The following is a 15,047-nucleotide window of genomic DNA, read 5'->3' on the forward strand; positions in this document are numbered from 1 at the left end:
TTTGTTCAAGGACGATCAATTTCTTCACAAGTGAAGAAGAAGTTAAGAACATTGATAAAACTACAGTGAGAGAGATGGCCACAGAAAAGGGTGATTTAGACAGCCAGGATTTATGTGTGAAGATGTGCAACAGAATAGCAGAAAAAAGTTCATATGCAAGCACAGGTTTAGTACTGGTTTAGTACTGGTTTTGGCTTGGATAGAGTTAAATTTCTTCATATTAGTCCACAGGGGCTCTGGTTTGGTTTTGGTGCTGAATACAGTGTTGATAATACAGGGATGTTTTGGTTATTGTTGAGCAGCACTTACATAGAGTTGAGGGCTTTTCTACTCCTCACCGCACCCATTAATAAACAGGTTGGAGGTGCACAGAAGTTGTGAGGGCACACAGCTCACCAGCAGGATATTCCACACCATATGGCATCATGTTCAGCAACAGAACTGAGGGGAGGTTGGCAGGGTGGATGCTGCTCCTGGACTGTCTGAGCAATATTTAGTTGGTGTTAAGCAATTGTTTTCATTTGCATCACTTGTTCTTCTTGCATTTATTTCTCTCTCTCTCTCTCTGGTTTGCTTGCTTGGGTTTTTTTTCTCCCTTTTTCTTAGAATTTTAAATTGTTTTCTTATATTTTTAATTATTAAAGTACTTATATGTCAACACAGAAGTTCTTTCCCTCTTTTTTATGCCTACAATTTTCTCCCCTCACTAGGGGAGAGCTAATTGAGTGGCGAGTGGTGCTCAGTCACCAGCCATGGCTAATCCATGACTGCACCTTTTCCTTTTTCTCTACCATGCCTGCCCTCTTGCACACTGGTGTTTTCTTACAGGGTCACAGTAGGTTTACTGTAAGTAGGTCTACTGAACTTGCTTCATATCAAGGAGCCTTCACCATCCTGCCCCAGGCTGTGCTTCATGTGTCACTTCTTATGCTCCCTGGGCAGTCCCACTACGCACCTACATCTCACTACACATCTATATTTCTCTTTCAGCCTGCTTATTCCCAGACCACTGATTCTAGAAAGCAAGTTCAGGCAAAGAAATTCAGCTTGACAAGATAATGGGGGTGGGTAGAAAAGGGGAGTTTGCAATGAAGGACTAATGTTCCTTTGTTCCTCTCCCCCATGTTATCCCAAGTGAAGTGACAAACATTAAGGATAAAGGATAAAATTTAACAGTAGCTTGAAACAATGAAGTAATAGCCACAGCATTTTCTAAGACCATATACTCTGCAACAAATTCAACACAGGTCACTGCTTTCATCTGGGAGTCATGATTGTAATAGATATCCTACAGAATAGTGGTATCATGGCACATTTAATACAGTTTATGCAAAGAAAGAAAGAAAGACTTCTGTTTCAGAGAGATAGTTAGCATGTCAAACAGATGTAGGGATGTCCAACATGTTTCATTACAGGAATGCACACTTTTCCAGATGGAACCAATATGCAGTTCCTACCAGTAAGTAGATGAGACGTGCTCAAAACTTTCCTCTGTTCAAGCTAGCTTGTTCTTTGCCTTTGTTCATCGACATTTTTAGAAAGAGAGAACTGACTAGCCAAAATAAAGACTGCTTTTAGGGTGAGGGACTTTAGCAGTAGGCTAGAAAAACTGAAGCCTGGACCTAGTCAATCTGAATCTATGTCAAGTCAATGCAGCCCTGTGGGAAAGCTGGAGGACTCTCTGGAACTGGACTGTCAACAAATTATGCAAGAAACTGGACAGAAGCTGCAGCAAGTCAACACCAGAAATGAGAGGCATATACAGTTAAGTTTTCAAGACAGACAATTTCAGGGCATGTAGAGTTCAAAGATTTTGCACAATTTGGCCTGCCAGAATACTGCAGTGAACTGGGAGAGTGACTACAATTCAGCCTGAGATCCTGGATGCCACAGGGAGCACCCACACCAGCCAGATCCAGGGAACCAAATTAGAAAGTTACTGCCAGGAGTTGTCATTTTAAGCTTCCTGGATGTGTTACTGTAGCACTGCATGTTGTGCAGGACTGCATGTATACCTTACATGAACACAGGTTTTCTCTCAGGGTGCAACAGAGCCCCTCAGTCAGTTCTTGCACTCAGCCCAAACTGGGTCTCTCTGCATCCAGACTGACACCAGAATGCACAGACTTGGTCTCAGGGACTGCCTGACCCATTGCCTAAGCAAGCAAAATCCTGTAGGCAATGCTGTTTTCCTTATGTCTTCTGTCAAAACCTGTAAACTTACTTGATAATCTATTAATTAGGGTATTCTAGCTGCCTTTTCCTTATCTTGCTTATGACTTTTCCTCACAGTATAGACAAAATCTTATCTCTAAATTCATCTTCTGGTGTTGCTGTTTGAACCACATGCTCTCTTAACAACATTCAATGTAATTTCTGAAGAAAACACATAGTAAGTAACAGTTTGAACTTTTTTTATTCTAGTGAGATAAATAATGGCATAAACCCACAATTCATGGCATTCTGGGTTGAATGATGGGATCAAGATATATGATATCTCTCTGTGCTTATTCAACAAAAATATGTATTGGAAAACCTGTTCAGCCATCATGGATAATTTTACTGTTTTTCCAATCTTTATATAATACATATAGTAACATTAGTTCTGCTGTCATCCAGGAAAATAAGTTGTATTTCATGGCTGCATCATCGGCTAAAAACTTTATGTCACAATATGGACATGTTAGCTAGGAAATATGATCTTTTGAAAGTGTAAATAAATCCATTAACAACACTTCACTGGATTTTTTCCAAGACTCTTTGGAATAGGGATTAGAGGTTTTTGAGTAAGCAACCAGAAATATGGTAAGTAAGGAAAGAATGGCCCTCAGGAAAGACTAGACAAGTTGAAACTGAATGGATGCAGGTGAACAAGAAGTTTCTTTCCCTTATCTTTTTCAAAAGCGAGTGGTAGAGGGGGAAAAAATCTTCCCATTTTTCTGTTCTCTTAAAAGACAGAAGACAGCTTCAGACTTTACATAAATATTCTATTTCTTCTCCCATTAATCTGAAAAATTTAAAGGGAAACACACAACGTTTTCCTTGACCAAAATGAAGGAACAACTAGCTGATGCAGTATCTTCTAACAACACAGAGACATCTATGGAAACATTTAAATTTTATTTATAAAACAAAACTCCCCAATGTTTATCAAGTTAGGGCCTCTTTAAGAGAAAAGTAAAAATGACTTGCTTAAAGCTCAGATTGGAAACCCATGACATGTCCTCCAACGTGTCTTTGCTGACAGATTTGTCTTCATAAACCCATCTCACATAAATACCATCTTGGTTCAATTAGGAAACAGCTTAAGCTTTTGAGGTATTTTGAGATTTTTTTTTGAGATTTTTTTTTTAAAAAACATGGACAGACAAGTTTGGATTACATCTATGAAATGTATTTTCTTAAAAAAAGAAACAGCATCATCAGGTAGACATCTACATTTTTGTCACAGCAGTTTAAGTAACCACTGTCCCTCAGCTGGAGGCTTAAACTGCACCTAAACCAGGTTCCCCCATCAGCTGAATTAGACAAACTGAATACATGCAGATACTTTGCTATAAAATATATATGAACATGTGTACAACTATACACAATATTAGTTACCCTATCAGATCTACAAGACATTGATCAAATGCCACAGGAAAAACCTATCAGCTGAGGAGTGTTAACTTGTCTAAATAACTTGTATGAGAACAGAAACACTTGAATATATGCTGCCTTAAGACGGTGGAAAATCCATATGTAAAGACTTCCCAAGAAATTTAACTATAGAAATGAGTTATTGAATATGAAATGCATATTAAAATGTAACTTAAAGCATTTGGAAAAGCTAAGCTAAACAATATTATAAAATTGGATCCTGAATAGCAAAAGAGCATATCATCCTAAAAAGACTACATCTAAATGTTATTTTAGGCAAAAGTCTGAAAAATAAAAAAAAAAAAAATAGGTGGAACAGGAAGAACATCACATGAAAAGTCTTAAGTAATATAGACTACTGCTTTATATTTGTGTAAAAATTGGGAATTTCAAAAGGCTTTAAAAATGTAAATATCTTCAGTTTCTCTATTATGATGTCATTCCCTTTCTGCTTTAAAAAGGAAATTATTTTCAAGTTTAATTGTCCACAAATGGTTTAAACATATCTATTCAGCACACAGTTTTCCTGAAAATAACTAAGACAAAAACATCTGGTTGCATTGGAGCTATGACAGCTATTGAAGACTTTTAAAATGAAACAAATAAAAACCCCAAACCATTCTTCAAAGCAGTGAAAAACCCCATATTTCATATATCTGTCCACTAGATAGATCTGGTTCTGACAAAACCAGAACTGACAACATGAACTTCTTACAGTAAGATCATACAAGTGCATTTGAAGAAGCCTTTTCCCTATGACAGAATGATTGATGTAGTTTAATTTTGTGTATAGTACTTTGCACTTCTGTGACTTTACACTTACCTCAAATTGGCATGGTACACAGCTTTCCTACTGAGACTGAACTAACTGCTAGAACAGAACATATGTGATAGCTCTGCAACCTATGGTTGTAGTAATATAGTAGCTGTATTTAAAATGTGTCTTTTCAAATATATAGTTACATTTTTAATTTCATCTCCTAAAATGACCTTTCAGCTTACTAATTATATCTGACAAGATACACAGGGATATCATCATAATTAAATTTAATTTATTATGTGTAACAAATAGTTTGCATCGTCAATATTTAACCTGTAACAAATATGATTTGCATTGTCAATATTTAACCTGTAACTAATATGATAGGTACATGGTTACTTAGTTGTTCATTTTTCCTCATGCTGACCAAATCACTAGTGCTAATACATATTATTTAAACTACAGTTCATGGGAATACTAGCATAATGTCAAATGAAAATTCTTGAATCAAACTGCAGGAAAAGAGGCACCTAGAGTAAATGCAAAGACCACAGTCTCTAGAGAGGAAGAAAAAAATAATACCATTTTCATGACTAAGTGGGTGAAGAGGAGCTAATGCTTTGAAGACTGAAGACAGTCCTGAGTTTGTCTTCAGGAAACCTTTGGATACCCACAACCTGAACCTGATGGGAAATCCATGCCTTTCAATTTAACAAAAAATTTTACTTTTTCAGTTTAGGTTTCTTTCTCCAAGTAGTACCAATCAGAGTACTCACTCAGCCAAAACCTTAAATCTTAAATTTGTCTAGGTATTGGATAGGTACAGAAAATATCTATTATGGTTGGCATCTTAGAAATTTAAAGACAGTCTAGGCTTCAAAATTGCTGTATTTATTAACGTCCCACCATTAAACTAAGCAGATTAGTTGTACAATTAGATGTCTGCATAAAGCCTCCTGGACTAGAATACAATGGAATGATAGGATTTTGAATATTTTTCATTATTATTCTGTTCTTTTCTATCAATTAGGTGTTAAAAGGAGACACCTTATGTAGTTCAAGCAGCCAGCTACACTACAAGATGATATACTTGGCTGGCCACAGGGACAGACAGCATCAGGACCTACTCCAGCCATAGAAACGCCAGTTCTCTTTTACAGTACAGCCCTAGAGAGATGTAACAACCTGTTGAGTCTTTATTCACTTACTTTATCCTTTGATGTTCTAGCAAGCATGCTGTGACATTTTGTGCCTTATGGGTATGATTCTCAACAAGAGGCTTGGTTCTACTTGAATGCCATAACTGTTCCTCACAGCAATTACCATTTCTATTTTCATCCTTTTCAGATGGCTGCATTGATAAATATCACAGGATGACACAGGTTATTTTTTCCTCAAAGACTTCACTACTACTATGCTATTTTGACATGATACCCACGTATCTTTTATGATACTAGGCTTCTAAGTTTACCTATGTGGTGTTACACACTTCCACCTGAGTGATTGGCATTTTGGGTCACAAGAATATGTCGATACTGCTAAAAACCATTCTGAGCTTTGAAACATTAAAGAAGAAACTTCTTCAGGCTCAACTACAATTGACTTCTCATATAAACTGCAACTCAAATGAACACAAGACACACAACACAGGACTACTATCTTTAGATGTTCATAGACAAACTTCTGTGCTCAAGAGCTAAACTAACTACTACAGTACTGTGAAAGGAGCTGTAAAAGGCTCTGCATGGCAGAGGTGTACACAAGGTGTACCCCTAAGCAGGGGACTGTCTCTCTCACATCCATTTGATACAGAAACAACATCTGGAACTACTCAGACAAGATGATACATTTATTTTTTGTATTTTAAAATTATTTCTTATTTTACAATCATTTAATTAAGAACATTTTGTTTCTAAACATTGACTAAATACAGAAAAAATGCTTTCAGATTCTCACTCATATTAATTTCCCTGACTTACTCTCTCTGCCACTCTATTTGGAATCACAATAAATTGCATATGAACTAAGTTTTACAGTAAGCAGATATAAAACACTTCTATAAAACGCCTTTTCTATCTTCAGTCACTACACAAATACTTTTATATTGTAAAACTGTAAAACTTCTGAAGGAGACTCCTAGGAAAAAATAGAAGCTAGTAAGGAATGAGCAAATGACTTCAGAACCAGTCTGAATGTGTGTCTGATATCTTAACAGATGAAGTCTGTGGGGTTTATTTTTTGTTACTTTTTCTAAAGAGCATATTAATCAATGTATTCTATAGAATTTTATAAGTACTGCCTTTCCCTTGCAAGCAGACTCCTGTATGACTAATCCATGTTCCTCTTCTTGACTGCCATCTTAAGAGATAGCTAAATTCTCCCACCTTGGAAGAAAATGCTACAACTTTGAAGCCAGCCACTCCAAAACCTCAATTTTACCCCTAAAATGTTTGTCACATGTAATGACACACCAATGCCTTCTCAGTGTGCACTATAGTTCAGACTACTGCATAGGTGGGTGCAGCAGGGAGGAACATCTGGGTTGTCAACTTACTGCAGTCTACTGCCTAATTTCATGAACATTGGTGATGTAGCATGTAACAAGAGAGCTGGCTAGGAAGCGACAAACCGTTCCTAAAAAGTGTGCTATAGGCACCATGGGCAAATGTCTTTTGGAGACTGAAGCTGAAATCTAATTATCTCTGAGGAAGTGAGAGGTAGAAGAATATTCTCCTAAGGTTTAGGTAAGTTAGAAACATTTGGGGCCTATCTAGAGAGCTCAGAATTCATAGTCATCATTATGGTAGTAATAACTATTGCTTTGTAAAGATCTGTGTATTTAAAAGACTTTTTTTTTTTCCTTTTATTTTTCTTTTTGTTTTTTTTTTTCCTCAAGAAAAAGGCTGAAGTTGGATGTTGGTCTCATGAATGTCATTTTTTGGATGTGCAGTATTTAATAGACTTTAAGAATACAACACACAAAGACATTTGAAATCTAATTAATCTCTTGACATTTGATGAAAAGTTAAAGCAGTGGACCACAAGATGAATAAGGATACTTCAGCCATGAAAGCTGATCTTTCTTTCATGAAGTGCAAATGAGTTATGATCATCTGACTACAAACTTTATTGCAGATCTGTGCTTTTTAATAACTGCCCCTGCTTTTAGCACCTAGCATGCTTTCTTAGTATGATATTGAATATTATGACTGCTGTCGCTGACATTTTACACTTCCTTCCTGAGGAACAAACTGCTTAAAGTACCATGGACTACTAATAGTGGTCACATTTTCACACTACTCAAAGACTATTTTTATTGTTCTAAACCCTATTATGTCCCTTTTTACTTTAGTTTCTGAGATTCACTATCAAGACATAAAGTTTAGGATTTGCTCTACCATATAATGGAAACTTCTTCTTAACATTCAGACAAACATCTCTGCTTATACTACTAGTGGTAGTTACTTCAGTATGCTGACCAAACACAAGATACTCATCAGTCTGGGAAAGGTAATTCAATTCAGCATGAGTGTATTGATCTATAAATCATCTCCTTATATGACCATCATCAAAAAAATTGGTGACTGATTTATGGAGTATAATGGGATTCAGAGAAGCTAAAAATGTAAACTCATTCATAAGTAATAATGGGCTGAAAACAGTTTACTAGATAAGCTTTGAATAGCAGTAGAAACTTGGAATTACTTTTTAAACATGCTGAAAACAGCTTTTTATATAAATGTAGTAAAACTAATGCATTATCAGGAATAAATAGCTGCAGACAGACTATTAGAAGTTATCCACTGCAGCCTATGAGATCTATTTTCCAACAAAATGTTTTGTTCATTTCGTCAGAATGAAGATCCCTGTAAAGCAAAGCCTTTGAAAGATATTTCTCTCCAATCTAAAATGATATACCCAAACTCTTCCTATAAACAAAATGATGCAACCATTAGATTGAAGGCATTTCTTGCCTTTGAAAATTACCCATGGACAAACCATTCTCTGAGTTGGAAAGCACTGCTAACTAGACAATAATTCAACATTTTCTGTTTTTAACTTGTACAAACTATGTGAAAAACAAACCAAAAGCCCCCAAAAAATCACGAGTAAAGAAAGAAAAGCAACAAAGAGACTCAACTGAAAGCAAAATAAAAAGTTTATATATCTGTGAATTGTACTTGAGTACAAGAATTTCACTACATTAAGTGCTGTGGTGCACTTGGCAATTTATTAATCATCACATCCACATAATGAAGCAGCCTTGCACATTCACACCACCCACTTACCAAGCAGCCAACCCTGACTTCATGGTTTGTCTTTATCTAAATTTGTCAGTATGTCAGTGCTTGTCACTAGACATGTATCTAAGAGAGACAATATGTCTTTTCAGTGGACTGCTCTAGTGCCTGTCTATAGGAGCAGCCACTGTACTGTTATAACATCTACTTAGGAACTCATCATTTTAGCATCTAGAGCAGGGTTTTCATTTTAGAGTCAACAAATGTCAACCCTTTTAATATGACAGGCACAAAGCAATGTATAGCTGGTTGTTTCATGACCAATAGAATGAACAACTCTCATCTTTGTACAGATCTGTATCCTGTATCTCTGCCTACCTCCATGGCAGTTAAGTCACCATCCTCCTCACTGATGACTCCCTGTCCCTGTTTCTGAAACCTTAGTGCTGCTTTTTCCTTTGTCACCCAACTATAAGCATGCCCTCCAGTATGAGTTGCTCCCAATGTACTGACCGAGCTTGTGGGATCATTTCATAGGTACCCTCCTCAAGCATTGACCAACACACCATTAAATTCAGTGGTTACAAACCTAAAATGGAGACTGCAAGCATCCTAGAAAGAAAACAGGAAGTGAATACTGAAAAAGCCATGGAGATGTATTAATTAATAGATCTCTACAATATGTAATGTAAAAGCATGACATGTAATGTACATGTCATATATAGCATTATTCTATTTGCTGTACACTAGTGAAGAATATTTAATTGGTAAGCCTTTTGTCTTTCCCTAAATTATGGCATTAACTTGGGTCTCTGTCATCAGATACCGATTATTATATATTGAATACATTTTTTGTATATTTGGACCTCTGTGCTCTCTCAAGTGAACTTAACTTAAAATTGTCTGATACCAAAAGATGGGGAAGGGAGGAAAGAAAGACTAGCAGGCAGAAGCCAAGAGAGAGGAAGAGAGGGTAAGTGTCACTTTCTTAGAAAACCATGCTGAAAATGACCACAATTTTCTTGGCTTTTTAATATCTTTCCTTAACTATTCACAAGGGGCCCTATATTAATCCTAGTCTCCTTATTGAATTCCATTCTCGGTAATTAAACTGAATCATATTATTCCTGTCTGATTATTAAGTGGAAATTGTCATTAATGTTAACAGAACAATTGTTTAATAGCTGATAACACAAGTACAGGCCATTTTAAATTCCCTCTGTGACTTCAGTTGCATATGTTACTCTCCATTTCACCTTTAAACATTTTAAGTGGTTATCAGTACATGTCTGATGTATTGTAACACAAAAGGACACAGTTCAGGGAAGAGAGAAATTAATAATGGGCAATCCACCTTCTATGAAAGTTGCTGAAATACACAACCATATCATTTTTGATAGCAGGAAATCACAAAAGTAGTAATACAGAAAGGGCCATCATGCAAGATCTTCTTGAAAAAGGGGAAAGTTAAACATGTAAGCTACAGTCCTTTAAAAAAAATAAATCTATCACTTCATACAACTCCTTTGAGCAAGTTCTGAGTTCTGAAGGCTAACTGGCACAAAAAGAAACAGTCGTGGGTGTCTAAATTATCTGTCTGCAAAAATACATCTTTTTGCAGCTGACAAAAGGCATGCACAAAATCAGAAAGAAATCTTCATTGCTAATGTCTTGACTCTTAGATACAAAAATCTTGACAGGACTGACCACCTAACCTGAGTTCCTTCTAATGTTCAGCAAGTATCTGTGGTTTTTAATTTCTAAAGCTCAGTATATACATGAATTAATTATCACACTGTAACAGGGAAATAAGGGAAATTGATGACCCATAATACTCTGTCTTCAGACTATTTTTTTTAAACACAGGAGAATAGCTCATGAATGTTGAATACCTTCATTAACAGCACAGACACAGTGTTAATAGGGTGTATTAACATGCATGTTCAGCAAGTTTACAGATGACATTGAAATGAAGACAGCAGCTAATGTAATGAAGGATTGATGGATTCCAAAGAGCTCAAGAAGCTCAAGAGCTCAAAAAAAAGGGCTGCCAGAAACCTTTTAAAGTTTAACAAAGGCAAATACAAAACTCTGCACTTGGGAAGGAATCCATTCATATAATAGTACAGGCAGAGTCTGGAAATACACACATCAAGTGGTCTACTCTCCTAAACATCTTGGTTGCCCTTGGTGGCCCCTTGGATTTGCTCCTGCTTGTCAATGTCTTTCTTATAGTTTGGAGCTCAAAACTAGACACTACAGTGAATACAGGAGAATAATCACTTTCCTCAACCTTCCAGTTTTTCTTTCTCATCACAGCTCTCTTTTTCCTTGATGGCTGCAAATGCACACTGCTGACTCATGTTCAGTTTTCTACTTGGACTTCAGGATATTTTTCTGCAAGAGGAAGCTCAGTTTTCATTTTACTAGATTGCATTCTTCCCCATCACACAGAAGTCATTCAAAAATAAGAAGTTAAATGCCAAAGATATGGCAGCAGTAGTTTATGGCATTTTCCTGATGTGAACACTATATATTTACAGATGGTAATGCCAAGGATATAAAGCCCTCCAGTTCGCACAGAATAACTTCTCTCCCCTTTTAATTCAAAGAAAATCTAACAGTCTGCAATTACAAGATCAATACTCTCATAACATCCTTGGCAAACCAAATTTTAGAAGTTCTTTACTTGACAATTAGATCCTAAATCAATAAAGCACTGGCCAAAATCCAGGTTTCCAGTACTCTGAAGATTAGCCAGTGGGGAAAATGGATGAGAGAAGATGGGGACATTTGACCTGAGATAAATTATTTTTGGCTGCTGCGCTGCTTTCTCTAGTGTGGTTGCTGTAGTTCAGTGAGCCCAAGTTAGTGTTAACTAATCAGAAGAAAAATACTTTAATATTATTTCTACCCTGCTTCCTTTATTTGGAAACTAGCATGACTGAAGAGATGTGTTTTATTTTTGGAGCAGACAAGAAGTGAAAGAGCACAGACATACTACCAACAGCATAAAAAGCACACAGGAATTTACTCTGTAGGACAATAAAGAAGAGATATTTAGGGAATGGAGGCATTTCTGCCATGCTGTTAAACAGTTTTGCACATAATTTGCCACACAGAAAGGCAGAGTGTATTACTTCAAGTAAGGCATGACAATTATGTGGTTACAGTGCTTGTGGGACTTGAACAAACTTCTTTGCATGGAGCAGTTTTAACAACTTACCCTGCTGCAATTCAGGTCAATTCCAACTTAGGATTTTGCCTGAGAGAGCAGATATGCCTAAAGATAGTAAAAGCAGCACATACATCTAAATCCCTAGAAACCCCAAGAGGTTCTAACAGTGGTAGGCAGTTTGGTGAGAAATAACCAAAGGATCAGAAATCCTATGAACCAGCTCTTTCCCAATTAGTCATACTATTCTATTCTTTTTTGTTTGTTTGTTTTGTTTCCTGGCTCTGTTCTCCACTAATACACCACTAACTTCAGAGTGGATCTGTTTGCAACAGAGAGGAACATGTTATTAGCACTAATGTCAAATTCCAATTTGTCTCCTGAATAATGGCATTGCCCATTCAATCCCTTAAGACTAAAAAAGTTCAGGAATTCAGCTCTCTTGCTTTCTGGGTCAGTGTTTTAACTACTATGGTAATTATGAAAATGAGGACATGATTCCTACTACCTGTCTTGAAGGACTCATAGGCTGGTACATGTGTGTACCAGCAAATAGTACAAAAGGTAGCACACACCTGTACTGCTAGATGTCACTCACACATTCATGATAAACAGAAGGAATGCTATCAAAATATATGTCTCTAAACAAGTTTGTAATTTATATTGATTTTCAGTAGTAGAAACATTTTCTTCAGAACCAATTTCTAAATAAAAGGAGCTTAGATAATAAAACACAGTGAAATGAATCATGGAATCATAGAACACTTTGGGTTGGACAGGACCTTTAAAGGTCATCTAGTCCAAACCTCTTGTAATGAGCAGGGACATCTTCAACTAGATCAGACTACTCAGAGCCTCATCCAACCTGACCTTGAACACTCTCGAGGATGGGGCACCCAACCACTCTCCAGACAACTTGTGCCAGTGTTTTATCACCCAGCTTAGGTGGTAAGCATTTCATGAAGACATGCAATGGTTTGTAGACTAAGACTTCATAGTCAGTTTGGGTTCCACCCCATTAGTCTACATCATTGGACTGGAACAGAAGATATTTCTTAAAAGCGTGCACAAATATTGTATAACTTATCCTTTCACAGGTTTAACCAGTAAGAAAAGGAAGACTTTACAGAAGTCTCTCTACACTCTGCACTGTTATGGTCAGAACTCTAGCCCACGCTTTCCTTCCCAAGGCATTCTTCACAGGCATAATGTAATTTGCAGTCAGTAATTCTTTTGTAAGCACATTTCCTTGGGAGAACAACTTTCTAAAAGTTAAATTTGTAATCAAATCGGTAAGGAAGGAAGAGGAAGTGATGAAGAGGACATCAGTTATAATGCAATTATCTAACAAACACTACGAAATCTAAATAGATAGTTTAGTTTCACACAGTGCCAGATACTACAGACTGGGAAACATCTGAGAATAAAGGAGAATAAAGATGACATACCTTCTTCAAAGAGTATCATCATGTTCATACTTTTGTTAGCAACAATATTATTCAGTAAGGCAATTACAGTTTGCATTGTATTCCCAAATATACTGTCCCGGTATCTCTGCAAAAACAAAACAAAACAGTAAAAAAACAAATCTAGTACTTCTTTTGCAAGGTTAGAAGACTATTACCTTAAAAAATGTGGCAATACAAAAGCAGTACTTTCTCAATCCCTTAAAATTCAACATTTAAAATAAAAACCAGCCAAATATCTTAGTAGATAACATCAGTTTCAAGGACCCTGATCTATAAACTTAGACCAAAACTTCTCCTATGTTCTTTTAAATGAGAACAATTCTTATCTAGGTCTAAAATGTTCGGACTTTTTAAAATGGCATAGAGCTTTATCAACCTAATATCTCTATATTCAGAACTAGAAATATTTCCCTTTGTATGATATTTCCTTTATTAATGGCATTATTGTTATTCTTTTCAGTCTCAGGTTGATAACCCCACCATAAGTCTATTTGTTGTTTTTCCTTGTATACATTTATAATTTCACAGACACATTAAAGACCTATGACTGTATTGAATTGCATCACTTTTTAATGTCTTTTTTATGCTTAATGATTACTTCAGTGATTTTTCACAATTGTTGAGACTACACTGAAAAGAGGAAGGCAGCAAGGTTTATAAAGAAATTTATTTTCTTCTGTTATATTCACCACATTTGCACACTCAGGCTGAAAAGTGTGGATAAGGCAGTGCAACCAATATGAATTTACATACACACTAGGGACAGTAATAACTCAGATAACTACCAAGAAGCCAAAATAGGATAACCCTTGAAAAATATGAGTTTAGATGCAAATATAAGCCTGAGTACTTTTCAGATCTCCCTAGAAGTTCAGGAAATATTTTCTCCAGAAATCCAGATAGATACATACATCTAAAGTGAAAATAACAACTAAGAAAAATTGGTATTGCTCAACTAGTTTACTGCCACAGAATACACCATTTATTAGGTTCCATCTCCTGTCTGACAGTAGGCAATTTGAAAAAAATTTCAAGTTGAACATGATGAAACTTGTCTGAAGTTAAGCATTTCAAATGGCAAAAATCACTTCAGCTCTTGAATACAGTCAAAGGAACACTTTCTGTTTCTGCACTAAAAAAAATAAAATGTATTATTTCCTACAAATACCATTAAATACATATGTTATGGTATAATATATTAACAGAAAATTAAATACATAAAAATACACAGCCTCCTACTCAACTTCACATTATGTGAATTTTCTATTCATAATAAAGTGCCCAAAAATAGGTCATAAGGAGAAGAGACAAGGAAAAAGTGCCACACAGCCTTTTGAAGGACTGTAATTTCCTACCCAAGCCTTAAAAATATATATCCAAGAGCTCTTAAATTCTATTTACTTTATATAGCATTTTGAGATGTTATTTATGATTTCCATAAAAAACACAATAAATATCTGTTCCTCTAAAGGTTTGAAATACAGCCTGATAAATTCAAAAGCAAAGTTGGGAAGTATAAACACCAGATTCCTCAAAGGTAAGGTAACCAATACAGAAAACAGATACCATAAGGCCATGCTACTAAAAATAAATTTGAAGATATTTTCCTACAGATAGCTGAAGGATAAGAAAAATATTATTTTCAAAAGATAAAAAATGTTTTTTTCTGGTAGTCTATAACCACAATATGGTCTTAATTATCTTAAAGAATACCTAGAAAACAGCACATTAAATAGCAAGAATGACTGTTTCCACTACTGAGG

At 35.9% G+C, this 15,047-nt stretch overlaps 1 protein-coding gene across 35 annotated transcripts in view; it reads right to left on the reverse strand.

The window, feature by feature from the left end:
- Positions 1 to 15,047, reverse strand: part of ULK4 (unc-51 like kinase 4) — a 222,693-nt gene that overhangs the window by 84,813 nt on the left and 122,833 nt on the right. For all 35 annotated transcript variants that reach the window (XR_015275669.1, XR_015275655.1, XR_015275680.1 and 32 more), the window contains one exon: positions 13,264 to 13,369. Coding sequence is in view for 28 of the 35 variants with exons in the window: in XM_086848502.1 (XP_086704628.1) it covers positions 13,264 to 13,369 (106 nt within the window). In the remaining 7 variants the exon portion in view is untranslated. The remainder of the gene's footprint in view (positions 1 to 13,263; positions 13,370 to 15,047) is intronic.

This window comes from Cyanistes caeruleus, chromosome 1 (genome assembly GCF_971803275.1).
Source record: "Cyanistes caeruleus chromosome 1, bCyaCae1.hap1.1, whole genome shotgun sequence".
NCBI classification, from domain to species: Eukaryota; Metazoa; Chordata; class Aves; order Passeriformes; family Paridae; genus Cyanistes; species Cyanistes caeruleus.